Source organism: Ylistrum balloti, unplaced genomic scaffold (assembly GCF_031769215.1).
Source record: "Ylistrum balloti isolate Yb309-2 unplaced genomic scaffold, AGI_CSIRO_Ybal_v1 Utg370892, whole genome shotgun sequence".
In the NCBI taxonomy this organism is placed as follows: domain Eukaryota; kingdom Metazoa; phylum Mollusca; class Bivalvia; order Pectinida; family Pectinidae; genus Ylistrum; species Ylistrum balloti.
In genome coordinates this window covers 97,335-114,864 of record NW_026782507.1, presented here as the reverse complement: position 1 = coordinate 114,864, position 17,530 = coordinate 97,335, and the positions used below count along the sequence as shown (strand labels likewise).

Sequence of the window (17,530 nt, the reverse complement as noted above, 5' to 3'; positions counted from 1 at the left end):
AGATGACAGATTTGAAGTGGTCAAATTTAGTTACAGGCTTCACAAGGAGTTTTGTAATCTTTTAATCAGTACACTTGTACAGTTTTCTTGAAATTATTTTTCAGAAAGAAGAATTGGAAAAGAAGTCACTAAGTCAGTCGTCTGCTACTCCATCACAACCTAGCACTGCTAACAGTCATAAGATAAACCAATCAGAACCAGACCCACCTGCCCTTCAAACTGATGACAATATCACTACCAGTGTTGTTAGTTATAAAGATGAAAAAAATTGTGATCAGATGATATCTGCTCCAAGTGTTAGTAATAGGGAAGGTTCACAAAGCTGTAGAGATGGCACAACTGCTATTCACAGTGGTAGTGACAGCAGAGGTTCACAAAACCATGAAGACATGACAACTATTCACAGTGGTAGTGAGAGCAGCGGTTCACAAAACCATGAAGACATGACAACTATTCACAGTGGTAGTGACAGCAGCGGTTCACAAAACCATGAAGACATGACAACTATTCACAGTGGTAGTAACAGCAGAGGTTCACAAAACCATGAAGACATGGCAACTATTCACAGTGTTAGTGACAGCAGCGGTTCACGAAACCATGAAGACATGGCAACTATTCACAGTGTTAGTGACAGCAGCGGTTCACAAAACCATGAAGACATGACAACTATTCACAGTGTTAGTGACAGCGGAGGTTCACAAAACCTTGAAGACATGACTGCTATTCACAGTGGTAGTGAGAGCAGCGGTTCACAAAACCATGAAGACATGACAACTATTCACAGTGTTAGTAACAGCAGAGGTTCACAAAACCATGAAGACATGACAACTATTCACAGTGTTAGTGACAGCAGAGGTTCACAAAACCATGAAGACATGACAACTATTCACAGTGGTAGTGACAGCAGCGGTTCACAAAATCATGAAGACATGACAACTATTCACAGTGGTAGTAACAGCAGAGGTTCACAAAACCATGAAGACATGGCTGCTATTCACAGTGGTAGTGACAGCAGCAGTTCACAAAACCATGAAGACATGACAACTATTCACAGTGTTAGTAACAGCAGAGGTTCACAAAATCATGAAGACATGACAACTATTCACAGTGTTAGTAACAGCAGAGGTTCACAAAACCATGAAGACATGGCTGCTATTCACAGTGTTAGTGACAGCAGCAGTTCACAAAACCATGAAGACATGGCTGCTATTCACAGTGGTAGTGACAGCAGAGGTTCACAAAATCATGAAGGTATGACAACTATTCACAGTGGTAGTGACAGCAGCGGTTCACAAAACCATGAAGGTATGACAACTATTCACAGTGGTAGTGACAGCAGCAGTTCACAAAACCATGAAGACATGACAACTATTCACAGTGGTAGTGACAGCAGCGGTTCACAAAACCATGAAGGTATGACAGCTATATTAAGTGGTGGTGATAACAGTAGTTCACAAAAAGGTCAAGAGAGCATGACAGCTATTGGTGGTGACAACAGAGGATCACCAATCAATGATGTGGACACAACAGCCATTCCCAGTAATAGCAAAACAGCAAAGGAAATTAATAGAGACACTCCAGACCTACACATACCTGAAGATTCATCTAGAGTGTTATCAGAGGACAATGGTACAAAAGTTAGTGCTATCGGAGAACAAACCATTGTTAACAAATTAGAGGTAGAGAAGGATGTAAGGGAGACAAGCTCACCAAGGGAGAGAGAAGTATTCTTCGGCTACAAAGAAGAAAAGGGCACTGCAAATCATTCTGGTCCTGCTGAAGAATTTTCTATTAATAGTACTAATCCTAAAAGAGAAGACAGTTTTGAAATTTTTGAGAATGTTCCTGATAAACTCTCTAGTTCTGATGAGGAAAATTCTGTAGAGAGATTTAGTCTATCGGAAGACGACAGTTTTGAAGATGCTAATATGCCAACTAACACAGGGAGTCAGTTATGTAAAGTAATCCATTCACACATGCATCCATGTCTAGCTAAAACAAGTACCCCAAAGCCGAAACAGACAGGATTGAAAGGCCCAGGACCAGTTGAGGTTTGTCAATCTAGAGGTAATTGTTCACAGAAGTCCACAATATTAAAGAATGTGTCACAAGCAGGGCAAGCCGATAAAGTCTCGCAACAGGATGCAGCCATTCAGACCTCTCCTCTTGTCCCACTTGTTGAAGAAATCTCTTCCACAGATGCCCAGCAAGAAGGGCAGTGCTCGGCTGATACAGAGCATTATAAGGAAGAAGATCCCATTGTACAACCCATCCAAGCTGATACCACACGACAGGCAGGCCATTCACAAACCACGAAAAATGATGCTGATCATACAAGCACATGTAATCAAGATTCTGAGCCAGGACTTAAAATTGATCCGGAGGTTAAGTCATGTGAAAGTCGGTCAACCGATTCTGCAGAATGTCCTACAGAGGTCATGATGTCAGACACCAATGACTTGGTTGGTGTATTTGATGATTTGGACATGGAGGATGTTGAATTTTCAAGTGATAACATTCATTTGTTGGGTTGTGACAACTTTAATGAAACTGTTCAGTATCAAGAAGGTGGAGTTAATGATAAGACAGAGACTAGACACAACACTAAGGAGGGGTCCATGAACATGTCAGATAACATGGGCAAGACTGAACTTGTTTCTGATGATTTGGATGAAATTGAACCATTACCCGACAATGTTGACAAGACTGAACTTGTTTCAGATGATTTGGATGAAATTGAACCATTACCCGACAATGTTGACAAGACTGAACTTGTTTCAGATGATTCGGATGAAATTGAACCATTACCCGACAATGTTGACAAGACTGAACTTGTTTCAGATGATTTGGATGAAATTGAACCATTACCCGACAATGTTGACAAGACTGAACTTGTTTCAGATGATTCGGATGAAATTGAACCTTTACCAGATTTTGGTAACAAGACTGAACTTGTTTCAGGTGATTTGGATGAAATTGAACCTTTACCGGTTAATATTAATAAGACTGAAACAGTTTTAGTGAGAGATTTGAATACTACAGATGACCATGATGAAGATTTGAACAAGACAAAAGATATTTCATATAGAGATGTTGAAGGAGAGGTTGATGGTCAATTAGATAATACAAAAACTGAAAATATTCCAGAAAATTACGCTTGTTCAACGGAACCAGGCAAAACTGAAGACATGGATGAAAGCAACAATGTAGAAACAGAACTGGACAAGACTGACAGTGATGATAGAACTGTTGTGGAGCCACATGGGGTTATCACACCTGACAAATGCATCTCTGAAGACAATGAAAAGAACATTCCAGAAAGTACTCTGTCACATATTATGGAGATGACTTCAATTGATTCTCTTGAAACTGTTCCAAACAGAAGTGCAAAGACATCAGTTGTAAATCAAGACTTAGAATTTTGTGAGAAAAATTTTCAAAATTCTTCAGAAAATTTACCTAGAAAAAAAGCGGGACCTGTATCTTTGGTTTCTGAATCTGCCTGCAATTCTGCTGAAGTTTTCTTTTTTGTTGAAGATGGTGAAGCTGAAACAGATAATCCTGAACAGAAAAGTGCAGAAAGGGCATTCAGCAATGAAGTTAAACAACAGAAGGTTGATGAGCTACCTGAAGAAAATAGCAGTTCCAGTGGTATCAGTATGATGGAACAGAATTTAGATGAAGATGAGGAAACAAAAAACAGCGACGATTTAGTGGAAGAAGTCATTGTTCCCATTCAGATAGCCAAACAGGTCAAGACTGAAGCAATTCAACTTAGTAATGTTGATATCAATTCTAGCTTTGCAGATACTGAACAGAATTTGAATTCTCATGCCAATAAATCTTACATTGTATTTCACAATTTGTCTACTAACATCTGTGATGTGGAGAATACAAGTTTCAGAAATGAAGACAATGAAAACAATGATAATGACAAAGATGGCATTGACGGATTCCGAAATGCAAACAAGAGAAGACTTGTAATGGATAGTGACAATTTGAACGCTGACTTCAGTTGTTGCCCAGATCCAGAAAAGAGAAAACATTCAACTGTTGATATGATAAAAAATGAGGAAAACTTCGGTTTGACCTGCAAAAATATTAAACAACAGGAAGAAAATGGAGGCGTTACATTCATTCCCAGTTGTCCCGATGTGGAAATGGTTAATACCAGTCATACTAGTGATGGTCTTTCGCAAACAGATGAGGTGGATGGAAGCGAATTGGGGATTTCCAAAGACAGTGTCTTTGTCACTGCGAAAGATGGCACCGTCAAGCCAGTTACAAATCAAAATCCATCTCTAACGGATAGTGCCTCTGTAACATTTGATAAACAGGAAGGAGATGAGAGCAGTTTATGGTTGGGGGAGGAACTAGCTACAAATGTCAAGCAAGTTGAGGAGACCACAAATACAAAGACGGTGAATACAGAACAGATTCTGAAAAATTGTCAGGGTTCCCAGCAAACCGATTTTGGAGCTGAGACAAATAGCGTGATTATAACAGAACAGATACCAGAAGTTTCTTCGATAACAGGGAAAGAGAAAGCTGTGATGGATGGTTTGACCCAAGTGGAACAGACACTGAACCGTCCAATAACAGGTGTCAATACGAACACTGTGACAGATAATTTGTCACCTATGGTACAAATACCAAAGTTTTCAACATTAGAAAGGAAAAAGGACTCTGCGACAGCTAGTTTGTCTCCTACAGAACAGTTAACAACAGGTGTGAACAAGGATGCTGTGACAGATGGTTTGTCCCCATCACAGCAATTAGCAGAGCATTTAACAACAGGTTTGAACAAGGATGCTGTGACAGATGGTTTGTCCCCATCACAGCAAATAGCAGAACATTTAACAACAGGTGTGAACAAGGATGCTGTGACAGATGGTTTGTCCCCATCACAGCAAATAGCAGAACATTTAACAACAGGTGTGAACAAGGATGCTGTGACAGATAGTATGAGCCTCACAGTACAAAAACCGAAGGATTTAACAACAGGTAGCAATATCAACTCTGTGACATATAAATTGTCCCCTTTCGAACAAATAACTAGGGATTCAACGACAGGCAGCAATATTAACTCTGTGACATATAAATTGTCCCCTTCCGAACAAATAATTACGGATTCAACAAGAGACGGTAATATGGAATTGCCAACAGATGGTTTGACCTTAACGGGACAAACACCAAAGAATTCAACAACAGGTGCGAATGTGGGTGCAGAGACAGATGGTTTGACCTTAACGGGACAAATACCAAAGAATTCAACAACAGGTGGGAATGTGGATGCAGAGACAGATGGTGTTACCCCTGTAGTACAGAGACTTGAGTGTTCCGCAACAAATGGTTGTAGGGAGGCTGGAACTAATAGTTTGTTACCCATGGAACAGATCCTGCAGGGTTTTCAGTCAGTAGATGGGAATATGGAGATCTTGGAAGATGATAAGAGTCCTGTTGAACAGATACAAACGGGTTGTCAAGCAGATGGGAATGTGGCTGCTGAGGCGGTTGGTCTTACTGGATATGCAGAACGAATGCCAGCATATTCTCCAACAGATGGGAATATGGAACCTGTAAAAGATGGTATGAACTCCGAAGCACAGATAATCAAGGGTGTTCCAGCAGATAGCAATACGGAGAATGCAGATAGTTTGATCAATACGGATCAAACACCAGAGGCCTCTTGGCCAAAAGATCGGAGTAGAGAGGTTGTGACTAATGATATGGTCTCTGGAGAACGGATATTGGAGAGTCCTGTAGGAATTGTGAATGAAGAGTCTGTGACAGATGTTACGACCACAGTAGGACAGCTATTGGATAGTTCTCAGCCAGAAGATACAAACATGGAGGCCTTGACTAAGTATATGCCTACATTAGAACAGAAACCAGAGACTTCTTGGGCAGAAAATGGGAATATGGAGGCTGATGACAATATTATGTTATCCAAGGAAGAGATATTGGAGAGAACTCCAGCAGATGGGAATATAAAATCTATGGCAGATAGTCTGGAGACAACAGAAGCAATACCAGGAGACTTTTTGATTGAGAAGAAAGTGGGGTCTATAATAAATAGATTTATCCCAGTGAAACAGATACAATGTGACTCTCCAACAGGTGAGAATATGGAGGCTTTGACTCCAACTAAACTTATACCAGAGGATTGTCATACAAGCAGGAATAAAGATGCTGTAACGGATAGTATTACCCCTGCATTCAAGAGTCTGGAGGGTTCACAAGCTACAGATGAGAATATAAATATTAATGATGAGAGTGTTACTCAAATAGAGAGTAGTTTTACAGAGGCAAGGATGAAGTTTGTGACAGCTGATATGACTCCAAAAGAACGGGTTCTGGAAAGTTCTCCTACAGGTCAAATGTCGAACACGGATGAAGGATTTGATAATTGTGTTTTCACTGAAACATGTTCTGTCGGTAGTACCTCACCAATCTCTAAAAATATACAGGCCATTCAAGACTTCTGTCAGAGTGTCTCTCCCCTCGTCAAGACAACAGAAAATAACAGAATCGAAGATGTATATACGTCTCCTGTTAGCAAAAGGCAGCAAGATAAATTGGATGCTTCAGACATGATCACTTGTCTGGAAGATTCTATAACATCTGTTGACATTTCCGACCAGGAAGATGTGTCTGTCTCTTTTCTGGAGATCAAAGATATCCCTCCAGTGTACATATTAGACAAAGAAGCACTTGAGGAGGAGAAAGATCACGATGACAGTTGTACAGACCAAGTGAAAGAAAAGAAGAATTCTACCAAGACGCCTATCTCTCAACACCTTACAGAGGGCCACCGTTCAGACATTACACAGACAGAAACACAAGTAGGAGTGCAAGAAAGTGTTTCTGGAAATTTTCCATCAAAGGAAGGAAAAATCTCCTCTAGGGAATGTACCCTTGAAAGTTCAGTGACTGATTGTGATGGTTCCATCCAGAACAAAATTTCTGATGCAATATCGGCAAAGAAGGACTCATTGCATCAGGAAAATGATCTTAAGGCTGATGTAAACAAAGAAAACGTTGTAGAGAGTAATGGAAATATGGAGAGGTCCGAGATGACTGAAAGGAACAGTATGGATTCTCATCAAGAAAGTTCGTTGGGCATCAGCAGCTTGCCACTTACAGACAGTTGTACCTCACAATTTAGTGAGAGTGACCTTGTACGTTTCTGGGAAGTGGACAACCGAAAATTGGATAGTGCCAAGTCAGTTGAAGCGATTGATGTCGGTTCTCCAACCAATGAACCTTGTACTGCTGTTGTCTCAACTGCTGATTATCTGTCAGCGGTAGTGTCCACTGTTGCTTCAACTGAAATGCTTGTTGCTTCACTAGATGTGCCATCGGCCATATCTACTAATGTGTCTGCAGATATCTCAAGTGATTTTTCGAAAGGTTTACCAACTCAGATGTCTTCAGAGATATTGGAAGATGTTTCAAATGATTTGAATATTGATGTGTCCAGTGGAATGAAAGCTAGTGATGAAGATATGAAAGAACCAATGCAGGACGTGGAATCTAGGTTGCCAATAGAAAGGGAGGCTGAAGATAGGCTTGATGAATCGGAGGAGATAAGTTCTTCAGACCAAAGAGGTCTGTGTTTAAAAGACACTAAAGAACAACCTGCTTGTAGTTTAATTGAGAAACTAAGCAATGTTGTCACAACACCATATACCAATATCGAAGCCTTGTATCAGTGTTCACCAGAGACAGATGACGAACCTGATCAGCAATTGGACAAGAATTTTGATGATACTGTCTCTGGTAGACATGCTTCTGGAAAGAGAAAGCGTAAATTATCAGATCGCACCTCTGAGGAGGATGAGATACACTCAGCAAAGAAGAAAAGGACCGCATGGTATCAAAGTGTGAAAACTACATTGTCAAACTTTTTTAACATCAGGCACAAAGTCGTATTCTCCAAAAAATCTCTCTCTTCTAAAAAGAGCCTGAAAAAAGAAAATATTGCCAAGATAGTGAAACGTTTCTTTGTTCTTAATGACAAACGTGCAGAATCTGATATGATTCCAAAATATGGATTTGATGATAATCAGGACTGTGATAGTGTTTCAGACGATAATAATGACAGAGGCGATATGGAGTCTTCAAACATGAGGGAAGATGTGACCAAATATTCTGTGCAGAAGACTCCTGAATACAACAGTTATAGCTCTGGTACAGACTCTGTTTTAACCAAACCATCAGAGCAGATCTCGACTTGTTCCACGGGTCAGGAGCCAAAGATAGAAAATGAAGGACTGTTCTCCGCTTTCCCAACAGATCTGACTGATGAAGCAGGAAGTGATGAATTCGGTGGATTCACATCCTTCTCAAGCAAGCAATGTGAAGGCTCAAAAGTTCCTGAGGAAACTATTGTTCAACTTAGCAGTCTGGTGAAGGAGGATGTATCTGTCAATGATAGTAATGATGGAAACACATTCATGTCTACAAAAGTTTATGGTGCAGCAGAATCTCCGCAAGGAACAAATGAGGCTACGGAAATACAGACTGAACGGGAAATCTATAATGAGGCTTCCATAGATGAGATTCGCTGTAAGGACAGTAGCCATGGTGATGTGGATGAAGATGATCGTGATGTTTCAGGAGAATCCAAAGGATTCCATCCTTGTTTAGATACTCAACACGAAGATCGCTCTGTATCAGAAACAAGATATGTAGCTGAAGAAATTGCTACCCAGAAATCAGTCAATGAATTTGAAAAAATGGAGACAGTTTTACAGAAAACTACAGATAGTATGGCATGTAGTGCCGTTTCTACTGAGAATGATTTGGAAAGGAACCAACAATCACCAGACTCTGTGAACAGAAATCAGGATTTTACCCAAGATAGAGCTTGTGCGAATTCAGAATCTTCAGAACTACCTTGTATTGATACAAAGGAAAACTTGGAGTCATTGCTTGGCCCAGTGGAAGACTGGCTATCTTCAGCAAATGAGGAAGAGACTCCAAAATCTAGTGATGAGGAAGAACAGGATTTTGATTCAGATTCTGAATCAATCTTAGCTCCAAAATGTACAGTAGAAATTAAATCATCTGGAGATTATGAAAAGCATACAACATCTGATTCAAATCAGGAGAGTTTGTCGGAACTTTCGTCAAAAAGTCAAGATACAGAAAACACTGAGGATGATCAAGTGCAATCTACTTCTGACAAGTCAGTTGCCAATATCAAAAAGAAGTCTACCAAGAAAACAGAAAATCTTAAGAAAGACTCTCAAAATGTACCAGAAAAAAGTCTTCTTAGCAACATACCAATGCTTGATCCCATGGCAAAGACATACAGTCTCAGTGAGATGGATTCCTCTGATATCTCAATCATCACACTCCGAAGTTCTGATGAGCTGGAATATTGGGAAGGTAATGATTTGAATGAAGATGATATGAAAGGGATAAGTACTAATGACACAGACATTGTCCTTAAAAACAAAATTAATCTTAAACAAGAAATGGAAGAACCACCAATACAGGTTCTAGCATCGAGGGACAGACATGTGTCAGTGTCGTCAACAGATAAGGTTAGTAGTCAAGAGAAAAAATTACATGATTCTGAAGATTACACCCGTGATAGTGAAAACTTTAGTGATCACTGCGATCCAATGAATTCCATGGTAACTGTTAGCAACTCCGAAATGACAGAGCAGAACACCGATTTGAGCTCCATCAACTACTGTCCTCTGCCAGATTTCGAGACAGATTCCTCAGTGGATGACACCAAACCTGCTGTTGATTTTATCAATCAGAAAATCTCTCCACGTCAAAACGAAATAATGATATCAGACTCAAGTGATGAATTACCTGAAGTTGTGTTCTTGAAAGAAGAAAGGAGAAATCCAAATATCCAGATAAAATCGGAGTTTACAGATGTGTTTGTAAAACAAGAGAGAGTTACCCAGGAGTGTGGTTCCAGTGTATCTTCTACACAGGAAAAAGACACAGACTATCGGCCCGTGGTACAGAAAGGTCTGAACTTACCATCAACAACTCGTAGTACCAGGTCATACGTGCCCGAAAGAGGTTTAAATTTGCCTGCCTCCGAGATTAGTTCAAGCACTAGTAAGTCTAGTTTTGAAGACCAGGGGGAAGAAAAGAAAGGTTTGTCAAGGAAGAGGAGAAAAAAGAAGTCTCCTGTCAAAAATAAAAACAAAATACCAGAAAAGAAACAAACTACACCTTCCAAATATAATCGACGACCTCGAAGAAAGAAGAAAAGTGGAAAATGTTGTGATAAGGAATTGATTGAGTTGATTACGGACAGTGATTCTGATAGCGATGGTCCGTCAAAGTCCAAAAGTCCAGCCAAGTCAGTGGAGAAAGAAAAGGATAAGGTAAAAAAGTGTGAAACCAGCTTGTTGGCCCGACATCCTGCCAAAAAGTCTGATGATCTTCAAGATGATATTCAGGTTGACCTGGGAGATAACTTTGTGGTTGACAGCCGAGGTGAGCATGAGGACGACCCTGGCATGGCTGAGGAAGATCACAACACTGAACCAGGTTAATATAAATTTTGTATCTGATAATCTTATTGTAAGTTAGGATTCTGCCCTGAGATGGTTCAGGTTTGTATATTATAATTCTACCCTGATTTGAGTACTAGTTTTTACAATAGGATCCTGCCCTAAGTTGGGTTCAAGTTTGTTCATTCCAATCCTGCCCTGAGTTGGGTACTAATTAGTACTGTAGGATCCTGCCCTGAGTTGGGTACTAATTTGTACTGTAGGATCCTGCCCTGAGTTGGGTACTAATTAGTACTGTCGGTTACTGCACTGAGTTGGGTGCTAATTAGTACTGTAGGATCCTGCCCTGAGTTGGGTACTAATTTGTACTGTAGGATCCTGCCCTGAGTTGGATGATAATTTGTACAGTAGGATCCTGCCCTGAGTTGGGTACTAATTAGTACTGTAGGATCCTGCCCTGAGTTGGGTACTAATTTGTACTGTAGGATCCTGCCCTGAGTTGGATGATAATTTGTACTGTAGATTCCTGCCCTGAGTTAGGTGCTAATTAGTACTGTAGGATCCTGCCCTGAGTTGGGTACTAATTAGTACTGTAGGATCCTGCCCTGAGTTGGGTACTAATTAGTACTGTAGGATCCTGCCCGGAGTTGGGAACTAATTAGTACTGTCGATTACTGCACTGAGTTGGGTACTAATTTGTACTGTAGGATCCTGCCCAGAGTTGGGTACTAATTAGTACTGTCTGTTACTGCACTGAGTTGGGTGATAATTTGTACAGTAGGATTCTGCCCTGAGTTAGGTACTAATTAGTACTGTCGGTTACTGCACTGAGTTGGGTACTAATTAGTACTGTAGGATCCTGCCCTGAGTTGGGTACTAATTTGTACTTTAGGATCCTGCCCAGAGTTGGGTACTAATTAGTACTGTCGGTTACTGCACTGAGTTGGGTGATAATTTGTACAGTAGGATTCTGCCCTGAGTTGGGTACTAATTTGTACTGTAGGATCCTGCCATGAGTTGGGTACTAATTAGTACTGTAGGATCCTGCCATGAGTTGGGTACTAATTTGTACTGTAGGATCCTGCTCTGAGTTGGATGATAATTAGTACTGTCGGTTACTGCACTGAGTTGGGTACTAATTTGTACTGTAGGATCCTGCCCTGAGTTGGGTACTAATTTGTACTGTAGGATCCTGCCCAGAGTTGGGTACTAATTAGTACTGTCGGTTACTGCACTGAGTTGGGTGATAATTTGTACAGTAGGATTCTGCCCTGAGTTGGGTACTAATTAGTACTGTAGGATCCTGCCCTGAGTTGGGTACTAATTAGTACTGTAGGATCCTGCCCTGAGTAGGATCCTGCCCTGAGTTGGGAACTAATTAGTACTGTCGGTTACTGCACTGAGTTGGGTACTAATTTGTATTGTAGGATCCTGCCCTGAGTTGGGTACTAATTTGTACTGTAGGATCCTGCCCTGAGTTGGGAACTAATTAGTACTGTCGGTTACTGCACTGAGTTGGGTGATAATTTGTACTGTAGGATCCTGCCCTGAGTTGGATGATAATTTGTACTGTAGGATCCTGCCCTGAGTTGGGTACTAATTAGTACTGTAGGATCCTGCCCTGAGTTGGGAACTAATTAGTACTGTCGGTTACTGCACTGAGTTGGGTACTAATTAGTACTGTAGGATCCTGCCCTGAGTTGGGTACTAATTTGTACTGTAGGATCCTGCCCTGAGTTGGGTACTAATTAGTACTGTCGGTTACTGCACTGAGTTGGGTGATAATTTGTACAGTAGGATTCTGCCCTGAGTTAGGTACTAATTTGTACTGTAGATTCCTGCCCTGAGTTGGGTAATTACTGTATTAGTACTAATTAGTACTGTAGGATCCTGCCCTGAGTTGGGAACTAATTAGTACTGTCGGTTACTGCACTGAGTTGGGTACTAATTAGTACTGTAGGATCCTGCCATGAGTTGGGTACTAATTAGTACTGTAGGATCCTGCCATGAGTTGGGTACTAATTAGTACTGTAGGATCCTGCCCTGAGTTGGATGATAATTTGTACAGTAGGATCCTGCCCTGAGTTAGGTACTAATTTGTACTGTAGATTCCTGCCCTGAGTTGGGTACTAATTTGTACTGTAGGATCCTGCCCTGAGTTGGGTACTAATTTGTACTGTAGGATCCTGCCCAGAGTTGGGTACTAATTAGTACTGTCGGTTACTGCACTGAGTTGGGTGATAATTTGTACAGTAGGATTCCTGCCCTGAGTCAGTTATTAATTAGTACTGTGGGATTCTGCCCTGAGTAGGGTACTAATTTGTACTGTGGGATCCTGCCCTGAGGATCTCGCCCATCCTCAGAGTTCACAGGGACACCCATAGTGACTTCTAGCACATTATATTGTTATATTGTAAAGAAATGAATAAATCTATTTTAGGTCAGGAATCTTCTGTACAAGACATTTTCAATTCTGATGAGGAATCTTCTCTACTAGCCTTGTACGATGAAGAAGACATGTTTACTTCCAGCATTGGATTAGAAACAGCCTTCGAAGAAACATCCTCAACTATTGAAAGGCATGACATACAAACAAATGCAGAGAGGCAGACTGTATTAGAATTAGTTGACACATTTATTTCAGAGGTACCCTTTGTTATGTTGAAAACATTGATTGTCTAGAAAGCCCATCTTCCCACTATAGGAGGTTTAAATTGTAATTGTCCTTTGTCTGGTGTTGATCTTTCTCATATCTATATGTATATTTAATTTTGTAGTGTCAAATTAAGAAAAAGAATTTTCTGAGGTGTCCGTCGTGAATTATAAAATTAAATGTTGGTTATTTTCTTAGTTGAATAGTGAAACCTCATGTTTCATTCACCTGTCAATAGGACAAATAAATTGAATGAAGTAGAGAAAACAATGAAACTTTCCTGAAAACATTTAAGATCATATGGCTGTGTTAAGATTTGTTGAGGCCTATAAATTTTATTTTATCAAAAAGCTATCTCTTAAATCTTTTTTTTTATTTATTTTTTGCTAATTTATTTTAATTTTAATTTTTTTTCCCCCAAAGCTCCCAAAAGCAACAATCAAGTACTTTTCAGTACAGTAACAAGTGCTTGTTTTAAATTGAAAATGTATTTATAGATACATTTCATCCTTTTGTATTACTTTGTTGGTGACTTTCAGGACACTTTTGACTTTAGTGATGAATTTTCCTGCCAAGGAGATCAGTCGATGGATGACTTTGAAAATGTCTCTCTTTCTCCACCTCGCCAGTCTTCAGTCGGTGATGAAGACGATGCTGATGACAATTTGCCTCTCTCTCCACCTCGCCAGTCTTCAGTCGGTGATGAAGATGATGCTGATGACAATTTGCCTCTTTCTCCACCTCGCCAGTCTTCAGTTGGTGATGAAGATGACAATGTTTCTCTTTCTCCACCTTGCCAGTCTTTAGTCGGTGATGAAGATGATGCTGATGACAATTTGCGTCTTTCTCCACCTCACCAGTCTTCAGTTGGTGATGAAGATGACAATGTTTCTCTTTCTCCACCTTGCCAGTCTTTAGTCGGTGATGAAGATGATGCTGATGACAATTTGCGTCTTTCTCCACCTCACCAGTCTTCAGTTGGTGATGCTGATGACAATTTGCGTCTTTCTCCACCTCACCAGTCTTCAGTTGTTGATGAAGATGACAATGTTTCTCTTTCTCCACCTCGCCAGTCTTCAGTCGGTGATGAAGACGATGCTGATGACAATTTGCCTCTTTCTCCACCTTGCCAGTCTTCAGTCGGTGATGAAGATGACGCTGATGACAATTTGCCTCTTTCTCCACCTCGCCAGTCTTCATTTGATGATGAAGATGACGCTAATGACATAATTCCTAACACGTGCGATGAAGATGATGACAATGATATGTCTGTACCTGTTCTTCATCCACTTTCCTCTTTGGAGCCTCAGGAAGAGTCTACTCCCTCTCTTTGTATGTCGCCAGTTTTCCCTGATATAACAATGCCATTTGACATGCAAGCCCAGGCAGGTGGGAAACCAGCTGAGAAGTTCACTGTTAGTGCTTCAGAAATGTTTGACTCAGAGGATGAATTTAGTGTTCCAGATTTAGATTTGAAAGCCTTTGAAGACAGCAATGATAAAGTAGACGAGGAATCATCTGAGAATGCAAAAGATGTAGAGGAAATTGAATGTGATGATACTAGTCCATTACAACATATGGAAGGAATTGATAGTGATTGTAATGAGGACTGCGGCATGTCTATCAGTGTTACACCTCAACCTGATGATGTCAGTTTGCAGTCAACCACAGGCATAAAGAAACGTAAATTGTTTAATATTGGTGACCTGGAAATGGATGAAATTCCATTACCAAAGCGATCAAGAACAAAACATCCAAGTAGACCAGATTTTCCGAAAATTTCGCCAGCCAGCAAGTTAAAAAAGGCCTTTGATGATGACTTGTCCATCAGTACCCAGTGCCCTCTCTTAGCAAATGTCAACGAAAGCCAATTCAACAATGCATCCAAACAATTTCTTTCCACAGAAAAGAATTCGGAAAGTTCAGCTAAAAAGAGAAAAGCTAAAGAATTTTTGGTAAATGTTAAAGCTAAGTTGATGAAATACAAAACAAAGAAACAAACAACACTGTCTCAGTCAGAATCTGTCCAATCTAGTCAGGAAACTCCTGGTGAAATTCCTTCAGCTGGTTCAGTTCAGCGACGCAGTCTCACTGAGGCTGAAATTTCTAGTAACAGAATAGCTGATTACTTGACAAGGTATGTAAACACAAGGCAATGAAATATCTAGTCTAAATTATAGCCTTTGAGATTTGAAAGGGAAAGGATGTTTCAAAAGGTTAGAAAAAAATTTTTTGGTTTTATTGTATAACATATTGCGGCAACACCTTTGTGTATTTAGGTAATATTCTATGCTAATGTTCACACCAATTAGTGAAAGTTTGGGGAGGAGGATTATCCTAATCACCTTCTCCATGTAAGTAACTTTATATACAAGATAGGTCATGACCCCATGGGCAGGGGTTAGATTATACTTATATCTGAACAGTTTTTGATTTTCGATAATCATTGGTCAAGATTAAAAGTCTAAGGCCCATTTTGAAATCAGAAGCTTGTGTGCAAGATATCTCACAATCTCCTCAACAGATGAAGTTTATATTCACACCATCTAGTTTGACACCAAATTATATCTGGGTGGTCATTATTTGAAATATTCAGAGTATGTATGCTTTGTGGTATTAATGTCTGTTAAGCTGTAATTGTTGGTTTATGAAATGATCAAACAATCAAATGTTGTACATATTTATCATATGATAAGCCTAGGGGATGAACACATGGCTCTTAATTACTCAAAGACAGTGGATGGGTTTGTTAGGTAAGGGACAATGAAATTGCATGGGTTTATGTTAAATGTTGTCAGACTGCACAGTAGTTTGTATAGAAGTGGGCTTATTGCTTTGTAAGTATGGTTTTGTCAGATTGGGTATGATCTTGATTTTGGTATTGAATGTCATTTGTGAGGTTTTACAATCCAGTCTTGGTGAATTTAACACCTTGAATGTTAATATTTACAGATGTAAAAGTGTCGTTAGCAGGCTTCGTGAAGCTCTGGATGGGCACAAACTCGGCACCTTCCCGAGAGTGTCCCAATGGAGGTATGTAGATAAAGGATCTCTACACGAGTCAACATTTCATTTTATATTTATCATACAAGGCTAAGATTTTTTCATTTTGAGGTGAGGTCACATGAAAACTTTGTGACAAGATGAAATGGAAACTAATGCAAGATTCTGTTTCTCACTTAAGATAGCTGTATAAGCTTTTAAACATAGGTCCTTGAGGTCATATTACATGTCATGGCCGAATTGGTGTAATGTGTGTTATTTCCCCAAAATAAGGAGTAGATTTGTGGTTTATATGCCTTTAGGGTTCAGTTTCCTCTTTTGATTAAAAGATTTACTGGTAGTATCAGGGGATCCTAGACTCTTTCGTTTTCATGATTTCTTGTGAATCTTGTTGAAGTTTCATGATTTGCTGGAAAACTTGTCTTCAGGAACGACTTGTTGGGGATAGAAGAAAAAATGGTGTTACCAAACACGACCATCGCTGTTGTCGGAGATACAGGTTCAGGGAAGTCAAGTCTGATGAATGCAGTGATAGACCAACACAACACTCTGCCTACCTCAGGGATGAGGGCCTGTACAGCTGTTGTAGTGGAGGTCCTTGCTAACACTACTAGTGACAACTACGAGGCAGACATCAAATTTCTGTCTCGCAAGGTAAATCAAAGTGTCACTCCTCAATATAGGAATGGTATGATTAAACTACACTCAAGATTACTACATCAATAGAGTGTTTACTTCCTCAGTAAAGTGTTTACTTCATCAGTAAATCATCAGTAAAGTGTTTACTTCATCAGTAAATCATCAGTAAAGTGTTTAGTTCATCAGTAAATCATCAGTAAAGTGTTTAGTTCATCAGTAAAGTGTTTAGTTCATCAGTAAATCATCAGTAAAGTGTTTAGTTCATCAGTAAAGTGTTTACTTCATCAGTAAATCATCAGTAAAGTGTTTAGTTCATCAGTAAATCATCAGTAAAGTGTTTAGTTCATCAGTAAATCATCAGTAAAGTGTTTAGTTCATCTTCATCAATAAAGTGTTTACAGTAATCAGTAAATCATCAGTTTTACTTCATCAGTAAATCATAAATCATCAGTAAAGTGTTTAGTTCATCAGTAAAGTGTTTAGTTCATCAGTAAAGTGGTTACTTCATCAATAAAGTGTTTACTTAATCAGTAAAGTGTTTACTTCATCAGTAAAGTGTTTACTTCATCAGTAAAGTGTTTACTTCATCAGTAAATCATCAGTAAAGTGTTTACTTCATCAGTAAATCATCAGTAAAGTGTTTAGTTCATCAGTAAATCATCAGTAAAGTGTTTAGTTCATCAGTAAAGTGTTTACTTCATCAGTAAATCATCAGTAAAGTGTTTAGTTCATCAGTAAATCA

At 39.6% G+C, this 17,530-nt stretch overlaps 1 protein-coding gene across 1 annotated transcript in view; it reads left to right on the top strand.

Moving 5' to 3' along the window:
• The window catches only part of LOC132559335 (serine-rich adhesin for platelets-like), a 44,593-nt gene that overhangs the window by 3,540 nt on the left and 23,523 nt on the right, over positions 1–17,530 (top strand). Inside the window, exons 6-11 of the mRNA XM_060223948.1 lie at positions 105–10,530; positions 12,934–13,139; positions 13,686–13,751; positions 14,280–15,283; positions 16,099–16,179; positions 16,578–16,803. Of these exons, the coding sequence (XP_060079931.1) occupies positions 105–10,530; positions 12,934–13,139; positions 13,686–13,751; positions 14,280–15,283; positions 16,099–16,179; positions 16,578–16,803 (12,009 nt within the window). The remainder of the gene's footprint in view (positions 1–104; positions 10,531–12,933; positions 13,140–13,685; positions 13,752–14,279; positions 15,284–16,098; positions 16,180–16,577; positions 16,804–17,530) is intronic.